The 21,260-nt window shown below is 44.6% G+C and overlaps 1 protein-coding gene across 1 annotated transcript; it reads right to left on the reverse strand.

The window, feature by feature from the left end:
• On the reverse strand, nt 1-17,735 carry Psmd3 (proteasome 26S subunit, non-ATPase 3). Its single transcript, XM_076870618.1, has 12 exons — nt 17,345-17,735; nt 13,926-14,116; nt 11,208-11,345; nt 9,032-9,168; nt 7,709-7,899; nt 7,465-7,568; nt 2,821-2,935; nt 2,600-2,719; nt 2,411-2,514; nt 1,984-2,139; nt 630-680; nt 1-462 (listed from the first exon to the last, which is right to left on the reverse strand). The coding sequence occupies exons 1-12, from the start codon at nt 17,562-17,564 to the stop codon at nt 385-387; spliced, it is 1,605 nt and encodes a 534-aa protein (XP_076726733.1). The 5' UTR covers nt 17,565-17,735; the 3' UTR covers nt 1-384.
• Between the last annotated feature and the right edge of the window lie 3,525 nt (nt 17,736-21,260).

Below are 21,260 nucleotides of genomic sequence, written 5' to 3' on the forward strand. Positions count from 1 at the left end.
TTTTGGAGAACTTTTTATTGTTTTAAAAATCATAATTGAAGTCTCAAAAAAACGAACAACCCAACACATGTTCCAACTCTAGGCCTAACTGCCTAGAAAAGAGCACGGGGCTGTCCCTCCCCTCCGGCTGCCCACACCACTAGCCAGGACCCTGCCCTGGGGAGGCTGCTTGCCTGCCCTCCTCCCCACTGTGTGCTAAGTCACCACTGGAGAGGGGCCTGGGGTGAGGTAGGGGTGGCCGGCTCCCAGCACCCCTCACCCCCTGCACGTATGCAGCCTGTGAGCTGTGTATGGGAAAAAAGGGCCAGATCCCTGGGCAGGGGACCCCTTAGGGGGAAAGATAAAGAGCCAGTCCCCACTCACCCCCCCCACCCTGTCCCCCTCTCAAGGGAAACTGTCATCATCATCTTCTGCCATCTCTTTGGCAAACTCCAAGTCCTGCTGCTCTCGCTCACGCCGCTCCTGGGGAGAGATGGGTGAGGGCTGGTTGGGCTCTTTCCCTAGGTGCTTCACCCACGGCCAGGGACTGCCCAAGCTCAGAGCAGCTCCTGGCTCTCCACACACTTCCCTCCCCGCTTTCTGAATGGAGAGTCGACCTTTCGGTCTGGTCAAAAAAGAAGGAAGCTCACCTCTGCAGACTCCAAGTCCTTGTTATATGATTTGGGAGGAAACCGCATGGCCTAGTAGAGCAGGAAGAAGAGCAGGATGAAGGTGGGGGAGGAACCACAGGGGAGGTGGTCACTTAACACACCCCTCCAAGGTTACCATAACAAGATCTGAACACCAGGGACCATCTCTACTTTAGCTGACTGGGGAGCTGGGTGCAACAATGAATTATTTTTATTTTCTGTAGTACTGGGAACTGAATCCAGGGATGCTCTACAACTTAGCTGCAACCCTGGCCCTTTTTAAAACATTTTCTTTTTTTAGGCACCAGGGATCAAACTCAGGGGCACCTGACCACTGAGCCACACCCCCAGCCCTATTTCGTATTTTATTTAGAGACAGGGTCTCACTGAGTTGCTTAGCTCCTCACTTGCTGAGGCTGGCTTTGAACTCATGATCCTCCTGCCTCAGCCTCCTGGGCCACTGGGATTACAGGTGTGCACCCCTGTGCCAGGCTTAAAACATTTTTGATACAGGGTCTCACTAAGTTACCCAGGCTACCCTTGAACTTGGCATTCTCCTGCCTTAGCCTCCCAAGTTTCTGGGATTACAAGTAGGTGTGGTAGTGCCCAGCACAGAAATGAATTATTATAATACCAGGTGGTAAATGCTTAAAACGGGAGATTGGAAGGATCTGGAGGGAAGGATTGCTGACCTGCTCTTTGGTAGAGAGAAGAAAAGGGAGGAAGGAGGCACTGGTTATGGGAAAGGGACTAGGCCTTCTAGGTGGAGGGCTCACATGTGAAAAAGCCTAGCCTAAGGGGTAGCACAAGTTGGGGGTGGAAGGAATGGTAGAAGGGGAGGTGAGAAGGGATCAGATCACAAAGGATCTTGCATGTCCCACTGACTGTGGCTTTGGTAGATTTTAAGCAAGACAGTAATATCCCTGGTTTCCTGGGAGAAGATTGGAGAAAAGAACAATGGTAGGCACAAAATAATAGCATCACACTCAATACCTGACAGAGGACAAGGGCTTATCACCCCTGTGGAACCCAGCCCTACATTTTATATGGTTTAGATTTGGCCATGTGCCTGAATTCACATGGTGATGTCATTTACTCAACAATGCTGCGAAGCAGGCAGGCAGGCAGTACCTAACCATTAGCTCAGAGAACACGGACTTAGAGCCCTGCAGCCAGCATCCCTGTCTGGTGCCCCGCAAGCAATCACATTCCTAAGGCGCAACAGAAGGCAGCAGTGTCCCACAGGAAAGTGGTTATGGAACCTTGGTAGAGTCCTTCCCCCACTGCGCCTGTCTGCCCACTTTAGTGGCTTCAGAAGTAGGTGGCGATTGGGCCCCAGCCAAGGGCTTCGCACCTTGACAGACATGTTGTGGATGTCCAGGCAGAAGGAGATGCGCTGGTGGAAGGCCAGCTGGGGTTCCCGGGTGGAGTAGATATCAGTCATCTCCTTAGACTGGACATAGCCCTTCTCGTGGTTGATGCTGGCCTCAATGACGCCATCCCGGATGGCCTGCAAACCCCCCAAAGAAGGAAAGGTTACCAGAATGCCTATCTAAGAACCTCTTGTCCCATCCTGTTGTCTGGTCATCCTTACACTCTCACAAAGTCACACCCACACTCTTTCTGGTAACTTCCTGGCTTCTCTGCAAATGATTGGCACTCCTGAAGAGACTGTGCCACTGCTTTACCTATTCCCTTCTGGCCAATCTCCTCCCACTTTGGCCCTGAAACAGGCAGGAAGGTGAGAACCTGGGATAGCACAGCTCCCGACCCAGCCCCACCTTGGCAACAATAAACTCTGCGTCTTCTGGGCTATCCAGCTGCAGCTTCTGAGCGATGTCGGCCAGGGAGATGCGGGAGTAGGAGAGGCTGATCATGCGCACACCTGGAGAGGAAGGTGCATTGGGGTGAGCAGGGTTGGTATGGACTCTGTCCCTTGGAGAAACCCTGCTAGAGACCTGGACCCATACCTGTCTTAATCACATTGTGTCGAAGTCGGATGATTAGGGTGTAGGTCCCATCTGCTTGAAACTTCTCCCCAAACTGATCCAGGACCTGGTTGAACTTTGCTAGATTTCCTGTCCTGACAGCTGCAGGGGGAACAGGCATGGGTTAGATAATGCAAATGGGCACATGCATCAGAGAGGCCAAAGAAGGGCTCTGGCAGGCTCTGGGAGGGGACTGGCCTTACCTTGGGTGAGAAGGAAGTAGGGCATGAGTGAGCGCTTCAGGGAGGGCTGACGGAACTGTAGCCGGTCCGGGATCTCCCCTAGCAACAGTTCCACCACAATCAGAAGCTTGTGCACCTGGACAGGGCATGACACGGGAGCACAGTGGGCAGGGAGTCCCACCATGGAAGAAGAAAATGAAATGGGGCTTCAATCAGTCAGACATACTAGGGGGCAGCCTTGAGATGAGGCTCCCTGGGAGGGGAAAATCCCGGAGGACCCATGCTGGGCAGAGAATCAAAGCTACATCTTTGCAGCCAGGTACTGAGAACAGCTGACCCTTGGGCCACACAGAGCCCTCAGCTTAGTTTCATCTGGGCAATCAGAGCACACACTGCTCTGCAAAGGCAACACTCTGAAGCAGACAGAGGACAGACAGGATAGGAGGCCTGGGGAAGACTGTATCTTCTGGAGAGGCTGATGGGTGGACTGTTACTGGAGGAGAGGAGGGGGACAATGTGTAGAGCTACTTATCTAGCTAGAGGCAGAAGCACAGGGAGGGCCTGGCAGACCTCAGCGAGGGAGCAAGGGACAGACACAGAAGACTGGCTGGAAAATGAGGCCTTTCCGCCTCCATAGGATTGTGAGGTGTTTCTGAATGGCGCCCATTATAGGGTTAGCACTGTGGAAGGGAAACTATGGTGGAGGATATTGCCAACCAAGCAGGAGGCACAGGGACACAGACAGCTAATGTCACAGGAGAGGTGACGGTGAAAATGGTAGTGTGTGATTATGTTCACAGCTGGGCAAAGATTCTTCACCCCCCACATATCCCCATGAGATTGCCCTGTTGCTTGGCATAATCCCTGTGAGAGGAGAAATCCATGGAAATGGTAGAATTTAATGAGCGCCTTAAGGATTCTGACAAAGAGAAAAAGGAGGGAGCACATTTGAGCCAAGAGAGAAGATTAAAGAGGCAGGAAAAGTGCCTGGGAGCCCTCAGGAGAAATGTGCCAACCTGAATGTGAGGCTGAGAGGTTCAGAATGTGTACCTGGACATCTGAGGTCCAATTTTTAATTGCGCGAGCCAGGAAGTGCTGATACACTAGGTCCTTAGCTTCCTCATCCCTCAAAAGAACATAAGAATAACAGCACCTGGCCTGTCTGCCTCACAAAAGTGTTACGACCTTCCACTGGGTGGATGATGGACAGCAAGGGAGGCTTCCTGGGCAAAGGAAAGGCAGGCCTAAGCTCTGCTTAGTTAGCAACTGCATGGGAGCTGGGTTGCTAGAGAGGGGAAGAATGACCAGTCCCAATGGTCCAGAATGCTAGGGGGAGGATCAGTGACTCAAAGAAGGGGGCTGGCAACATGAAAGTGCAGGCAAATACTGAAGACGTGAGCCAACTCAGCAGTCAACTCAGTAAGGGGGAAAAGGAAGGGGAGGTCAGAGATGACCCCGAGGTTCTTGCAGAGTAGAAGGAAAGGCTATAAGGGCCAAAAGGAATATGTTAGGGACAGGCTGAGTTTGAAGAATCGGGGAGTGTCTACAGTGATGAGGGGGTTACAGGTCTGGTGTTCACAAGAGGGGTCAGAATTAATGTTTTGGGTTGATTTATATCCTTCCTCAAAATTAGATGCTGAAGACTACCCCCAGGACTTCAAAATGTGACTGTATTTGGAGAAAAGGATAATTAAGGTAAAATGAGGTCACACAGATAAGCTGTAACCCAGCATGACTAGCATCCTTTTAAGGGAACAGGGCACAGAAACCCACTGAACGAAGATCATGTGAGAATATGGGAAGAAGATGGCTATCCACAAACAAAGGAGAGGGCCTCAGAAGAAGGCAACTGTGCTGACAGCCTGATCTTGCACTTCTGGTCTCTATAATTAGGACAAAATTAAATTCTGTTTAAGCTACCAAAGCTGTGGTGCCTTGTGGCAGCCCAAGCAAACTCACATGGTTAGTAATGGACTTGAATGAAAAGTAACAGAGGCGAGGGTTGAAGTTCTGAATGTGCAAGATTACTGGAGGAGAGAATGTGGATGTTACTACGAGCAGGTAAGCTTTCAAGGTGTTCTGATGGGAACTGGGGAAGTAAAAAGAAGCAGAGGGAAAGAAATGACTGAGGTGCTTGGCCAGTGGACTGCCAGTGAGGGGCCAGGACAGAGCAGGTGTGATTGCCTGAGGGAAAAGCAGCAGAAATTCTTTCCTGGGTAGACTTTAAGTGGACAGGTGTCAGGCCAAGGCTTTGGAAGACAGGAAGGAACAGGATCAAGAATACAGTTGAGAAGCTATCTTTATGTAAAAACAGGAGGGAAAGAATGAGTGAAGTAAGGGTATTTTATCAAGCAAGGACACAGTGAGACTTGGAAAAGAGCCGCACCAGAACCTAACTGTGCTGGTTCTGTGATCTCAGATTGTTAGAGTCCAGAACTTGGAGAAATGAATTTCTATCTATTTTTTTATGCACCATCCAGATTATGGCCCTTTATTTTAGTAGCCCAGGTGGATTAAGACACTGGGAGAACTCAAGGCAAGTCTTTAAAAGTGGAAAAGGAGGCAGAGTCCAAGAAGAAAGCAGAGGTTGGAGCAATGCAATGTAACAAGGATTCAGTCCATTGCTACTGGCTTTGAAGATGAAAGGAACCCACGTGCCTAGGGATACCAGTGGTTTCCAGAAGCTGAAAAGAAAAAAAAATACATTCTTCCCTAGAGCCTCCACAGAGGAACATTAGCCCTGCCTACACCACTGAGCTACATTTCCAGCCTTTTATCTATTTATTTTTTTTTTATTTAAGACAGGATCTCACAAAGGTGCTTAGGGCCTCAAAAAGTTGCTGAGGCTGGCTTCAAACTTGTGATACTTCTGCCTCAGCCTTCCAAGTAGCTGGGATTATAGGTATGTGTCACCATGCTCAGTGAAGATAATAAATTTGGGTGTTTTCAGCAGGGGCGGTGGGGGGAGAGGTAAGGAGAGACATCAGGTTTTGAGAGAAGGCAGTTGTGTCAACAGATGCTAAATGGCCTTCCTCTATCCCTGAAGGACATGAGCCAGAGCCACGCACCTACTCATAGTGTGGTCCATGTACCAGCAGCACTGGCATCATCTGAGAGCCTATTAGAAATGCCCGCCTTCAATATGAACCCCAGGCACTTCCCATGCAGTAAACTGGGGTCTAGGGGTAAAGGGAAGGGCAGAGGGAAGCAGGCTCTCGCACAAACATACAGACATCCCCTTTCATCTTCCCAGGCTTTCTCACATTGGCCAAAGATCTCACTCTAGCTCTCTGCTCCTTCCTGCCACTTGGCTCCACCACAGGACAAATGGAAACTTTATGCCTAGTTTGAAAATATTGCTTTGCCCCAAAAAGCCTTTCCCCTGGCACCAGACATTCTGTGTGTTCCTTATTTGTATTTTGTTGTTGTTATGGTTTATTTTCAGTACTAGGAATGGACCCAGAGTCTTAAGCATGCTAGGTAAGTACTCTACCACTGCGCTACGTTTTATTTTTAAAATTTTTTTAATATTTTATTTTTTAGTTTTCCGCGGACACAACATCTTTGTTTGTATGTGGTGCTGAGGATCGAACTTGGGCCGCACGCATGCCAGGCGAGCGCGCTACTGCTTGAGCCACATCCCCAGCCCCTTATTTTTTATTTTAACACAGGGTTTCAGTGAGTTGCTAAGGCTGGCTCAAACCTGCAATCCTCCTGCCATAGTTTCACAAGCTGCTGGGATAACAGGCATGCACCCAGCTTCTTAAAAGACACTTTAGTGTGATTTAGGTTTTAAGTAATCTAATCATTTGCTCACATGCCAATGTGTCTGGAAAATCATTTCTTTCTATGAAAATTCTATCCATCTTCCAAAAATCAGTTCAAATTTAAACTTTTTGATCTCTTTAATTATTAGACCAAAAATAAATTTGTCTTTCTCTGCCTTTATGAAGAGATACAAAAGGAATCTCCATTATACTGACCCAATAATTAAACGTATCCACCCTGTTCTCTGTTGGGCACTGAGGGTGGTATATGTCCTGGCAGAAGGCAGAAGCAGAGGTCTTCAGCAGGGGAAAACAAAGTCCAAATCTGAGCTACTGCTTTCTGAGACCTTATTCAGGCCTGCAAGCCTGAATCAACATTCTTTATTTCTTCATTTTGAAGAAATAAAGAATGTTGATTCCTTAAGAATGCCATTTCCTGTCCATCACAATGCCTAATACCAAAGTCAAAGCTCAAAACTTCCTTGCCACAGCTCTTAAGTGGCCAAGGTTTATCTCCACCTGAGCCCATCAGCTTCAAGAAAATTTCTGGGTTCCCTGGCCACAGACAGCACTGATCTCAGATGTGCGCTGAAGGACCAGATAAAATAGAGCCTGGGGCTTATCAACACAATCCATGCCCACACCTAGAATAACTGACAGGAGTGCTTGGGAATCAAGAATATTCTAAAACCTATCTCCCGAGGAGAATATTCTGAACACAAGCTGCTGAAGGCATGTTTACTGTGCTTTGAAAAATAATAGCCATAAATAGACAGCTGAAGCAACCTCTGGGATGACAAAGATTAAGGAAGCCTTTCTTGGCACCCTGGACATCAAAGCAAATTGAAGTGGTATCAGATGAATTAGAGGTGAAGGAATGATGGCAACTGCTACTTACTGTCTGTTTAAAGCCGACAGCTGTGTGCTGAGGGGCCTTGCGAAGGGCATTGGTCATCGTTCTCCGGGCCTCTGAGTACTCCAGCTGAATGGCTTTGATTCGTCCTGGAGTGGAGGAAAGAAGAATGGTCATGAGAGTGGTGCCATCACCAGAGAGCACACGGACCAACCCTTAGAAAGTTTGCATTAAGTGAGCCTGAGACCTCTTCAGATTTGTCGTCAGGCCCCTCTACCCCTCTACTCACCTGTGTAGTAGAGGTACCTGGCCCACTCATTGTTGTTGGCCTGCTCAGGAAATACGGACTTGGACACCAGCTTTTCAGCCTGGTCATACAAGCTGTAGTGTAGGTAATTCCGCAGCAGGAGGTTCAGTAGGGTGGCCTGCCCATCTGCATCATGCCGGAGGGTGGCTGTCCGGAGTCGGGCATGCAAGAAGCTTCAAGAAAGAAAGGATGTCAAAGGCCTCAAGCCACAACTCTCTGAACTGTCTTTGACTCTGCATTCTCTCTTGATTCCTAAAATTGTGATACAAACTGCTTTTCTGGGTACTCACTGAATATTCAACTCTAGACTGGCAGCTGTGTGAAGTGCCATGCTAGCTGCACAAAAAGAATAAAACCCTGCTCTTAGGGAACCTCATGGAGAGACAATGCTCATGGCACTACGTAGCATGACAGATGGTGGTGGCAGTGGTATGGGCTGAGAAGAAATCAGAGTAAGTGCAATGGGGACTGCAGGAAGCAAGGATGTGATTGTGATTTCAAATAGCTTGATCACTGCGGAACTCACTGGGAAGGTTACAATTAAGTGGAGGCTTGAAGAAGGCAGGGAGGAAAGCCTTCTTGGCAGAGGGGAGAGCCAGTGCAAAGGCTGAGGAAGAGTACGCCTGGCCTGCTCAAGGAAGAGCAGGAGACTAATGGGGTTGAGGGTACCGAGTGTGCTGGGCAGAGCAGAAAGAGGTGAAGTCAAGGAGGTGGTAAGGGATAGGACATGTCAGCCTTATGAGCTAATGGGAGGATTTTGGTTTCTCTTTGAGAGAAATGGGGAGCCACTGTAGGTTTTGAGTAGAAGGGGAAAATATTTTCCAGTTTTTCCTTTCATTCCTAACCTACTTCTCAGTCCTCCCTTGATGTGGGGGTGAAAAAAAAGAGTCAGAGGACAGTTCCTTCCTTCCCCACCTTTTTGGTATTCAGAATTGAATTCAGGGGTGTTTACCACTGAGGTACAACCACAGCCCTTTTTATTTTTTGAGACAGGGTCTCACTAAGTTGCTGAGGGCCTCACTGAATTGCTGAGGCTAACATTAAACTTTCGATCCTTTTACCTCAGCCTCTTGAGTCGCTGGGACTACAGGCACATGCCATCACACCCCGTGGGAAGACAGTTCTTAACAGTCCAGTGTTATCTCCATTCCTTTGTCCAAGATCACCCCTCCATACTCAGGGCATATAAACTGTTGTTCCCACTACCTGCTGGGTACTTTATACCCACCAGCTCATTGCTCTCTGCATGCCCATAGTTCCATAGTGATGATGAAGGGCTGCCAAGGGGGACCTGGCCATCTGTACCTGCGTACCACATCCAGCTTGTCCAGGAACTCATAGACCCTGGCATGATAATAGTAACACTTTGCAGCTACAAGGTCCAAGGCCCGGCGGTTCTGAGTACTTATCTTCTGCATGAGGTCATCAGAGATTTTCTGTGCCTGAGGAAGAAGCCAAAAGAATCAAGTGGCAGTTCTTCAAAAGGTTAAACATGGAGCTATCATATGAGCCAGTTGATTCCTCTCTTAGAGAACTCGAAGCATGTCCACAGAACAGCCTGTACAGAAATGTTTATAACCATACTATTCATAATAACAAAGCGGAAACAACCCAATGTTCCTTGGTGACTGAAGAATGGATCAACAAAATGTGGTATATTCATATAATGGAATATTATTAAGTCGTATAAAGGAATGAAGAACTGATTGATGCACACTAGGTATGGATAAATCTATAAAACCTTATGCTAAGTGAAAGAAGCCAGATGCAAAGGCTTCTTTGCATATATTGTGATTCAGAGTAGGAAAATTTTCAATAGATACAGAAAGCAGATTAGTGGTTACTGGGGACTGGGGTGAGGGGAGGATGGGGAATACCTGCTAACAGGTATGGTGTTTCTGGGGTGAAAAAAGTATCCTGGAACTAGTGTTGACCACTGTGCAACCTTGTGAATATAATAAAAACCACTGAGCTGTACACATCAAAGGGGTGAATTTGATCTCAATAACAAACAAACAAAACAGGGATGAGGAAAGAAATATACAAAATAAGGAGTTGAAGAGTAACACCTTTCATTTCTTTTTTTTTTTAAACAAGGGGATCTACTATTTTTTTTAATATTTATTTATTTTTTAGTTTTCGGAGGACACAACATCTTTATTTGTATGTGGTGCTGAGGATCGAACCCGAGCCGCATGCTTGCCAGGCGAGCGCACTACTGCTTGAGCCACATTCCCAGCCCCCACCTTTCATTTCTTAAGCAGCCTTCTGTGAAAGTGGCTATGACTGAGGAGGAAGCTGGCCCTAGCTGGGGTGGTGGTGGTAGAAGTGTGGTACAGATTGAATGTTCTTTACTAGAAATGCTTGGGACCAGAAGTATCTTGGATTTAGGATTCTTTTAGATTTTGGAATATTTGCATATACATAATGAGATATCTTGGGGATGCAACCTAAATCTAAACATGGAATTTACTCATGTTTCATAGGCATCTTACACACCTAGGGTATTTTATACAGTACTTTTTGTGCATATCTGTTGACTAAGACCTGTCATATAAGGTCAGGGGTGGTATTTTCCTTTTATAGCACCATGTTGGTGCTCCAAAAATTTCAGATTTTGAAGCATCTGGATTAAGGATGCTTAACCTATATCCAAAATGGAGTTCTTTAGTCCCATAAAAACAGCTGGCATTTATTAAAATACTATGAAAGTTTACTTCGTGCAGAAGTGTTTAAAAACTTTTTAAACTGGGCTGGGGATGTGGCTCAAGTGGTAGCGCGCTCGCCTGGCATGCGTGCGGCCCGGGTTCGATCCTCAGCACCACATACAGACAAAATGTTGTGTCCGCCAAATACTAAAAAAATAAATATTAAAATTCTCTCTCTCTCCCTCTCTCTCATTCTCTCTCACTCTTTCTTTAAAAAAAAAAAAAAAAAAAAAAAAAAAAAAAAAACTTTTTAAACAAGTTTTTTTTTTTTTTTTGGTGGTGCTGGAGATTGAATCCAAGGACTTGTGCACGCTAGGCAAGCACTCTACCAACTGAGCTACATCCCCAGCCTCTAAGCATGTTATTTAAAGCAATACTAGTGACAATTTTGTAAAGTGCACAGTTATTCTCATTTTTACATATAGCTAGGAGAAATTAAATTTGCCTAAGATACAGTTAGGATTGGAACCCAGATCTTTGTCTTCAAGCCTCCTCTCTTCCCAAAAGAATCCATTATACTGGTATCAAACCAAAGACAGGGATAGAATGACCATGGCCAGCCCTTTCCCATGGTGCCCAGAAAGAAGTAGAAGGGGGATCTCCCTGGTTTTGAGGTCAAACACATACCCACTTGGAAAAGAGTGTGCAGGATGGTTCTTAAGGGGAAAAAAAAACAAAACAGTGATCATCTCCATTTCTTCACCTGGAACAATCTTCCCCACAAACCCCTCACACTGCTTGGGTTCACTACATTCTCCCAGTATCCTGGATACCTCTTTGTAGCGTTTGCTGTTCATCAGGAAGATGACCATGAGGAGTTGGAGATAGGCTTCCACTTCAGGCAGGAGAGGGGCTGATGCGGCTTTTCCTGTGCGGGGCCGGAACTGTAAATCAGCTTCTGTGTCCATGGGCTGGGAGAGGAGAAAGTTACCATGGAAGAGCTCAATCAGATCAATCAACTGAGAATTTATTGAGCACCTACAATGTGTTTCAATGTTTCCTGAATACCTTTTATGTTCCAAGATTTTGCTAGGCATTAGAGATTAAAAATAAAATAAAAAAGACAGTTTTTCCACTGCATGTGGTACACCTGTAATCCCAGCTCGGGAGGCTGAGGCAGGAGGATCGAGAGTTCAAAGCCAGCCTCAGCAATGGCAAGGTGCTAAGCAACTCAGTGAGACCCTGTCTCTAAATAAAATATAAAATAGGGCTAAGGATGTGGCTCAGTGGTTGAGTGCCCCCAAGTTCAATTCCCAGAACCAGGAAAAAAACAAAGACAGTTTTTCCTGAGGGAGCCAAGGAGGCTGGCTATATGATAAATACAAAAAAGAGGTAGAGGGGGCTGGGGTTGTGGCTCAGTGGTAAAGTGCTTGCCTAGCATTTGTCAGGCACTGGGTTCGATCCCCCTGGCACCACATAAAGATTAAAACCAAATAACATAAAGGTATTGTGTCCATCTACAAGTAAAAAAAAAAAAAAGCCTTCTGTTTTTTTAAAAAATAAAGGGGGTAGAGAAGTATCATAGGCTTCTTTTCTGAATACAATGGGACCATAAAGAACAATGTGAGGGGCTAGGGATGTGGCTCAAGCGGTAGCACACTCACCTGTCATGCACAGGGCGCTGGGTTCGATCCTCAGCACCACATAAAATAAAAGATGTTGTGTCCACCGAAAAATAAATATTAAAAAACTCTCTCTCTCTCTTTAAAAAAAAAAGAGAACAATGTGAGGAATCCTCAAAGAGACTCTAATCTAAGTAGAGATTAAAATACTATAGGGGCTGGGGATGTGGCTCAAGCAGTAGCGCGCTCACCTGGCATGCATGGGGTGCTGGGTTTGATCCTCAGCACCACATAAAAATAAAATAAAGATGCTGTGTCCACCGATAACTAAAAAATAAGATATTAAAAATTCTCTCTCCCTCTCTCTCTCTCCTTCTCTCTTAAAAAAAAAAAAAAATTCAAAATAAATAAATAAATAAAACACTACACCTGGAACCATTGTAAATCCTACCAGACAGGGCTTAATGAGTGATATAATTCTAAAGATGAACTCAAGAATAATGATATAAGCGGAGAATAATGAATCATGCCTGTAATCCCAACTACTCAGGAGGCTGAGGCAGGAGAATGCAAGATCAAAGCCAATCTGGGCAACTTAGGGAGACTGTCTCAAAAAAATAAAAAGGGCTGGGCAAGCAGTTCTAGGGAGCCTCTTATTAAAGGGCAGCATATACAATCACTTCTTTTGCCCTTATACAGTTAAGCAAAATTTATAGATTCAATACACTCATTTTCAGACATAACCATGAGATAAGGAAAAATACAGACAGATAAAGGATACTAGAAAGCGGAGAAAGAAAAAAACAAAAACAAAGCAAAAAACAAAAAACAAAAACCAAAAAAAACCAAAAACCAGTATTCAAAAAGAGTTGGGGTATAGCTCAGTGGTAGAGGGCCCCTGGGTTCAATCCCCAGTATGGCAAGGAGGGAAAAAGAGGCAAAATGAGACTAAGAAAAAGTTGTGGTTTTTTTTAGAGAGGGAACAAAGGAAATAAAGTTGACATATATATGTAATACTTATTTTTGATCTAGTCACTGACACTGGAAGACATAATGTGTTAAGTCAGCCCCAAAATTAATCACGTGGTGACTTTAGAGATGTGAAGGTTAAAACCATCTAAAGTGGGGGTGGGGAGGGTGTGCTTTCCTCCTTTCCCAGGTAATAAACTCTTCATTGTTCTGCCTCCAGGGATTTTCACATCTATAGACTGTTGAGTGCACAGGATTTTAGGGAGATGCCAGTGGCTGGAAAGTCTGAGAGGTTTGGGAAGGCTAAGATCTGGACTGTACCATGAATGAAGAGGGAATTCCATAAGTACAAAGGAGATGTCTCTCCTGCCATGGAGAACACAGCCACTCATAAACAGACCTCATCAGCATCCATGATATGCCAGGCTCTGTTTTAAGAGCTTTCTGTACTAGCTCCACCCTACCTCTAATCTGTTCATCACATCTAACAAATGAAGAAGATAAGGTACAGGGAGATTAAGTCACCATCCAAGTCCCATAGGTACTAAATAGTTTGGATTTCAATTCAAATATGAGTTTAACTGTTAGGGCTGTTTATTAAGGGCAGGTAGGACAACAGATACCCTTTGTACACTCTTTAAACTAAGGGAACATGTAATCTGTATTATTCATGCACCCTTTACACAGTGGCCCTCTACCACTGAGCTATACCTCAACTCTTTTTAAATACTGATTTTTTTTTTTTTGCTTTTTTTTTTTCCTAAATCAGGGATTCCCTGATTTAGAAGAATAACAGCATACAAGAGAAGGATAGATCCCTTGCTATTGGGCAAGTAAGTGTTAAATATGCTGCTCTGGTTTCACTCCTGATGCCACAAAAGGTTGTAAGAGAGGTCTTCAATTCTATCCTGGAGGTCTGAGGCCATGTCCATACCTTTTAAGCTCAACTGACCCACTCACCTCTTCTAGGAAGGATAGTAAGAAGTCTCGAGTGGCATTATTAGAGGTGAAGAAGCCATGCACAGCTTTATACAGAACATAGTGGTTGAGGCGGCGTGATGTGGAAGGTAGCATCCTCAGGGCCCGCAGGACAAATCTTGGCTCCTTGCCTGAAACAGCCTTCTCCAGCTGTTTCACATGCTCTTTGATGTCTGTAAAAGAGAAGAAAAAGATGTTACTTCCAACTCCTCTTATTCTATCACCACTCTGGGCAAGCAGTTCTAGGGAGCTTCTAGGGCAGAATATGCAATCACTTCTTTTGCCCTAATATGGTTAAGCAATATTTATAGATTTATACACTCTTTTTCAGAAACCAAGAGACAAGGAAAAGCCTTTTGAATAATTGTGTAAACAACAAAAAAAAATATTACCAGAAAATGTAACCAAAGATTCATATTTTTTTCCTATAAAAAGCTTGTATAGGGCTGGGGATGTGGCTCAAGTGGTAGCGCGCTCGCCTTGTATGCGTGCGGCCCGGGTTCGATCCTCAGCACCACGTACAAACAAAGATGTTGTGTTCGCCAAGTACTAAAAAATAAATATTAAAAAAATTCTCTCTCTCCCTCTTTCTTTAAAAAAAAAAAAGCTTGTATAAATAGTTTAGAGAAACTCTACTGCCATAATTCAAAATAAAAATGGTCATAAACCAGAAGAGGAAAGGCAATTAGCAAACAGTCACACAAAATATATTTGGCTAGTATTTGAATAATTGCAAATGTTAATATTACCAAATTAGCAATATTTAAAAAATGAAAACACATTGTAGCATAAAAAATATTTCCTGCTGGGCTGGGGTTGTGGCTTAGTGGAAGAGTGCTTGCCTAGCACATGTGAGGCACTGGGTTCAATCCTCAGCACCACATAAAAATAAAGATATTGTGTCCATATACAACTAAAAAAAAATATTTCTGCGAGTATAATGTAAATCAGCAGTTTTTCTAGACAGTATCAAAAACTTTACTTGGGCATGTAGATTCTGGGAACGTATACTTAAAAAAATAAAATTTTTTTTCCCCCCAATACTGGGGATCAGACGCAGGACCATGCTCATGTACCCAGCACAAGAAATAATTATAAGAATAGATTTAAAAACTTGGGCACATTGGGGCTGGGATTGTGGCTCAGTGGTAGCAAGCTTGCCTGGCATGCATAAGGCACTGGGTTCGATTCTCAGCACCACATATAAATAAAATAAAGGTCCATGAACAACTTTAAAATATTAAAAAAAAATAAAAAAATAAAAAAAAAAAATAAAAACTTGGGCACACAAGGCATGGTGATGCATACCCAGTGGCTTGGAAGGCTAAGGCAGGAGGATCTTAGTTCAAAGCCAGCCTCAGCAAATTAGCAAGACCCTGTCTCAAAATAGAAAAGGGCTGAGGATGTGGCTCAGTGGTTAAGCATTCCTGGGTTCAATTCCTGGTACCAAAACAAAACCAAAAACACCTGGACACAAAGAGGAACAATGTAAAGCTATTTATAAAAGAATGAAACTAAAAATACTTTTATTTTATTTCTTTGGGTCTGGGAATTGAACTTAAGGCCTTGTGCAGGCTAAGCAAGCACTTTACCACTAAGCTATACCTTCAAACCCTACAAATATTTCAGATGTGCAATGTGGCAGTTTTTAGTCACCTTTGAATATTCAGTAATTAGCACAGGGTATATGGAACACATTATTGATATACTAACATTTAATAGGTTCTATCCCTTTCACGTATACAAATGAGGAAACTAATTCTAGAGCTTGTACTCTTAACCAATATACTAGGTATTTGATATGTGTTTCTGGAATAAATTGAATGTTATCTTTATAGATGTTAAATGAAAAAAGAAAAAAGTAGAAAATTATTTGTACTTAGTTACATCTTGACCCAAATTGTATATCTCAATTATGGGAGACTAGATCAAAAATTCATAGGAAAAAAAAAGATAACTATGGTTGGATTTTTTTCCCCTATTAATTTAGACTTTTTATATTTCCCAAAATTGATGAACAAAAACTACTTTAAAACAAGAAAATCAAAGTGTTGCCAGGCACAGTGGTGCAGGACTGTAATCCCAGCAGCTTGGGAGGCTGAGGCAGGAGGATCTTGAGTTCAAAGCCAATCTCAGCAAAAGCCAGGTCCTTAGCAACTAAGTGAGATCCTGTCTCTAAGTAAAATACAAAATAGGGCTGGGGATGTGGCTCAATAGTCAAGTGTCCCTAGTTCAATCCCTGGTACTCCCTACCCTCCCCCAAAAAAAGAAAATGAAAGTGTTTATAACATATGTAGGGCTGGGGCTGTAGCTCAGTGGTAGAGTGCTTGCCTAACATGCACGAGGCACTAGGTTTGATCCTCAGCACCACATAAAAATAAACAAACAAAATAAAGGCATTCTGTCCATCTACAACTACAAAAAAAAAAAAAAAAAAAGGAAAAAAATAAACACATATCTATTATCCCATAGGTAATGCTGAATGGCACCTTTGCTACTAGCTATCGTTTTAGATAAAAGGACCTTCTACGATCTTGTTGCCCAACTTCAGAGCAGGAGCTGATGCAGTCAACACTATCAAATCCTCAAAAGCATCACCCAGGAGCATAGCTTTACTTATCTCAATGCTTTAAAGTAGTTTCTCATGCAGTTAAATAAGTAGTCTGGTCCCACTTGATCCAGAAGCCAGAAAATAGAATCAGGGTCACATGGGAAGTCTCTCTCTACCCACTCCAAATGTGCACAGGATGTTCTACATGGGAAATGCAAAACTGATGCTTAGAGGAAAAAGAGAATGGGAAACGGCACCCAGGAGGAAAGAAATGGGTCCTGGACAGAATGGTACTGGTATATAGTAGTTGAGGTCAAAGTGATAATTAGGAACTCAAAAACGCCAAAAGTTCAAATAAAGTTGAAAGTGTGTATGTGTTTAAACACTTAGGATATAAAAAGGGAGTAATGATCTGAAAGGAGAGGAGATCATTTGGGCACTTCAACTATAGACATAAGTAAACAATAAAATAGGTTTAAATGGCGCTGTTAGGGAAGTTTACTAAGGGCAGGTAGGACAACAGAAACCCTTTGTACACTCTTTAAACTAAGGAAACATGTTATCTGTATTATTCATGCACCTTTTACACAAGTTTACACATGCACACACAATGGATTCTAAAGAGGTAAGTCATGTGGCGGGGGTGCAAGAATCATTTGGATAGGATGTAAATGGAGTAGGTCAGAAGAGTGTCAGGGTAGTGGGGGCAGGCACTCCAGACCCCAGGCCCAATGACAGAACCCAAGGAATCGAGGGTGGTGGAGGCTGCGCTGGTGTTCCAGGGAGAATCCGCATCACTCGGGTCGCTGTCACCCTTGATTTGGTATTTCCCCGACCCGGGCTCCCGTACCCTCCAAGGTGACGGTGTCCAGTTCTCGCTGGGAGTGTTCAGCCGCTGCCGCCACCGTCTTGCCGTCGGCCTCTCCGGTTGACCCGCTACCCGTCGCTGCCTCTTCTTTCATCTCCACATCTTGGGGGGCCGGGGGCTGTGGTGGTTCTTGCTCCCCTCCACCGGGCGGCGGCTTCGCCTTGTCCGCGCCACGGCGCCGCGCCGAGCCCTCCTGTTTCATGGCGCTCGGAGTCGCGGCCTAGTCCGGGGACCGAGGCCGGGGCCTCGCGTGAATCCTGGTACCAGGGATCAGGAACAGAGCCGGGCCTGTACACAAGCGCGGGCTCGCGTTGGGCCGCACGATGACGGAGCAGCTGCAAACCCCTTCCCGGCGCTGGGTCTTCTGGGAAACGCCAGGCCCCGTGGGTTGATGGCCGAGTCAACTAAGGGGAAAGAAATCAACAGCCGAAGTGCAGGATGAAGGCGGATCTTGGAGGAAGGACGGGGAGGAGCCTGGATGAGTTTGTGGGGCTTTCTTTGAAGTGCTTAAATGTGTTGATTTTAACTTCTCCTCGAGTGCATTTCTGTGGGTGTCCACGAGAGGTCCCCTCAGACTCCAACCTGGACTACAACGGACTCTAAGAGTACCCCAACTAGAATGGAGTGGGTAGGGCCTATCCGAGCGTAGAGCGAGATGACGTCACAAGTTGCCGGGCGGGTTTTGCGTCCAGGCTCGAGGAATTTGCTGGGTCCCGAGTGCCCGCTGGGATCCGCCAGGCTCGTGCTCAACGGCCGCCCGGGGCATCCAGCGCGGGGCAAGAAAAGAAGGCTGCGGAGGAGGGCTAGGCTGTTGGGTTTTAAATAAACGGAATTGGGGAGTAGGAAGAAACCCATGGATCCGGACTTCCTTGTCAGATTGTAGTTTACTGCTTTCTCTGCAGCCTAGCCCGGCGGTGGCAGGCACACACGCCTATAATCCCAGGGACTCGGGAGCCTGAGGCAGGAGGATCTCATATCAAGTCCCACCTGGGCAATTTAGCGAGACCCTGTCCCAAAATTTAAAAACAGAGGGCTGGGGATGTAACTTCGTGGTAAAGTGCTCCTAGGTTCTATCAATCCCTAGTACACCTCCACCCTCCCCAACCCTCCCTCACCAAATCTCTGCAGCCTGGGAGTATGAATGGGGGAGAGTGTGTTTGCGTAGAATCACTGCAGTTTAATAAAAGATAGGGGTCCACTCTCTGTATGGACGAAGGTTAGCAGAAGGCATGGGTGGGGGTGTGGAAAACTGCTCAAGAATTTAGTACAGTAGCGGGGAGGGGTTGGGGAAAGGTGTCCGAAGTTAAGATAGTGGACAGTCTGCTCTGGCCTGCAGCAGATTGTAAGGGTGGAAAGTCCCCACTGGCAGAGGCTTTAGGGAACCTATTGAGGGGCCTTAAATTGGACCAGAAAGAAACCCTGCCCACTTAAACATTTCAAAGAACTCCCCCAGTGATTCTGTAGGGTAGGAGGATACTGGTTCCAGTTTCTTAAGATATAATACAGTAATTTCCTATCTTGGAACCTTGATTTCTTCCATAAATGGAAGTTCTGAGTTTTAGACCTCGGATGGATCCTTCACACAGTCTAGCCCTGTTGCAAGAACCTAGAGGCAGAGGATATGTTTTGACTATATTCTGGTTCGTATTCATATGAATACTTCTGGTTCGTATTCATATGAATATATGTGATATGTTTTTTTTTTTTTTTTTAAGAGAGAGAGAGAATATCTTTTTTTGTAGATGGACACATCCTTTATTTTTATGTAGTGCTGAGAATCGAACCCGGGTTCCGCCCGTGCTCTACCGCTGAGCCACAATCCTAGCCCTTATATGTGATATCTTAACATATCTTTTATATTCTTCCTTTCATACTATTGCTACAAATAATTGCCTGCATTAAACAGCCACTTTGCTAAATGAAAAAAGTGTGTGCTCCAGTTTTAAAGAACATGTTTTGACCAAGTCCTTCCTGTCCTCTCACCTCCCAGGGCTAGAGTTTGGATAACATTCTTTTGAATCATCACTGGAGTAAACACATTAAGTGTCTTCTTCACAACACCATATCTGTAGCTGAGGTGGATGAGAATGATAAAGGCAGAACACAGACTTGCTGTGTTGTTCATCCTTAAAATCCAAGTTACCCTTCTGGATAGTTAAGATATTAACTCACCTGTCTATTAAGTTTACTTCACAAGGGAAAAACAACCAAGTCAGCAGATAACAACCCAGGATGTCCATGAGCAATTAGTGAGGCTTTGGAAGATGCCCAGAAGTGGGAGGTGGCTTAACACAAAGCTTTTGGCAGTTGGTCATGAATTCTTGGTGAGTGAGGGAATTAGCCTGGGCAAGTGCTGGCTAAGAAGGGGGAGAGTTTGATTCCTAGGGTGGAAAGCCTTAGAGACATTATCCCTCCCATAAAACTACTTCAAAAGAGATTGGTGGAGCTGGGCGCAGTGGTACACACTTGTAATCCCAGCGACTCTGGAGGCTGATGCACGAGGATCACAAGTTCAAAGACAGCCTCAGCAAATTAGCAAGGTCCTAAGCAATTTAGCAAGATCCTGCCTCAAAAAAGCTGGAGATGTGGCTCAGTGGTTAAGCACCTCTGGGTTCAATTCCCAGCACCGTGGGTGGGAGTGGGAGTGAGGGTGGGAAGGATTGGTAGAAGATGTTCAAGCCCAGTTTTAGACTGAGAAGGATGTAAACACAGAAGTTTAATGAGAGTGCAATACACATATTAGCAGGTCAATAGGTCAAACCTATCCACACTGCTTTCTCCCACAATCACCCTGAATTGAAGATAGAAAGCTGAAAGAAGAAAATAATACAATTTTGGGGTGGGTGCTGGGGATTTTTTGGGTACTGGGGATTGACCCCTGGGGCATTTAACCACTAAGCAACATTCTCAGCCCTTTTTAAAAATTTATTTTGAAACAGGGTTTCACTGAGTTGCTTAGGGTCTCACTAAGTTGCTGAGGCTGGCCTTGAACCTGTGTTACTCCTATCTCATTCTCCTGAGTTGCTGGGATTACAGGTGTGCACCACCATGCCTGATGGAGATAACACAATTAAAAAAAAAAAAAAGTTTTGGGTCAATCTCATTTTTGGGTTCCATTTTTAAAGATTCATCTGCATTTTCTAATCAACAAACTTGAAAGTTTTCTTCTTGTGTGCTTGTACTATCTTTATTTTTTCCCACCCCTAATCCCTCAACCTGGGGCTAGAGGACTCCAAATGTTTTTATTTGAAGACAAGATGCCTTGATGATCTTGTCATTCTACATTCCACTTTCTATACCTTTATAAATGTTCTCTAAGCATTTTCCAACTGACCTGAGGACAGTAGAGTAGTATCTTGTACATATGATTCATAGGTAGTAGGTTAATCTTTATTTCTTTTTTTTTGGCATAAAGAATTTCCTTATGACAAATTGTTTTTTTTTTTTTTTATTTTTCTTGGAACTTTATGGTTGTACATAGCTGTTTGGTTCATCTCATGACAAATTCTTTAAAGAAAAACACCAAAAGACACATTATCCTAATTTCCTTTAATTTCTATAAGGCTTTTTTTTTTTTCTAAGCACAAGTAGGAGAAATTAGGATAGGAAATTAATTAATTAATTAATTATTTTAAGTTTTGCTGAAATGGCTAATAGTTTAAAGGTTGAGTGCTTCTATTTCTACAGGATTTAGGCATCAGCAGACTGGCTTAGTGGGTTATGGAGGTAGAGGGCACGGCGAGATACAGAGTGGGGCAGGTAGAACTTGGTTATCATGGGTGATCAACTAGGATTTTAGTCCTCTTTGTCCTGGTAGTTCTGAAATGCCTTTGGGTATTAAGGACACAGCACTGTGAGTCTGGGCAGGCATCGGGAGCAGGGGGCAGACCGAAGTCTC

The sequence above is a fragment of the Callospermophilus lateralis genome, chromosome 11 (assembly GCF_048772815.1).
Source record: "Callospermophilus lateralis isolate mCalLat2 chromosome 11, mCalLat2.hap1, whole genome shotgun sequence".
Taxonomy (NCBI): domain Eukaryota; kingdom Metazoa; phylum Chordata; class Mammalia; order Rodentia; family Sciuridae; genus Callospermophilus; species Callospermophilus lateralis.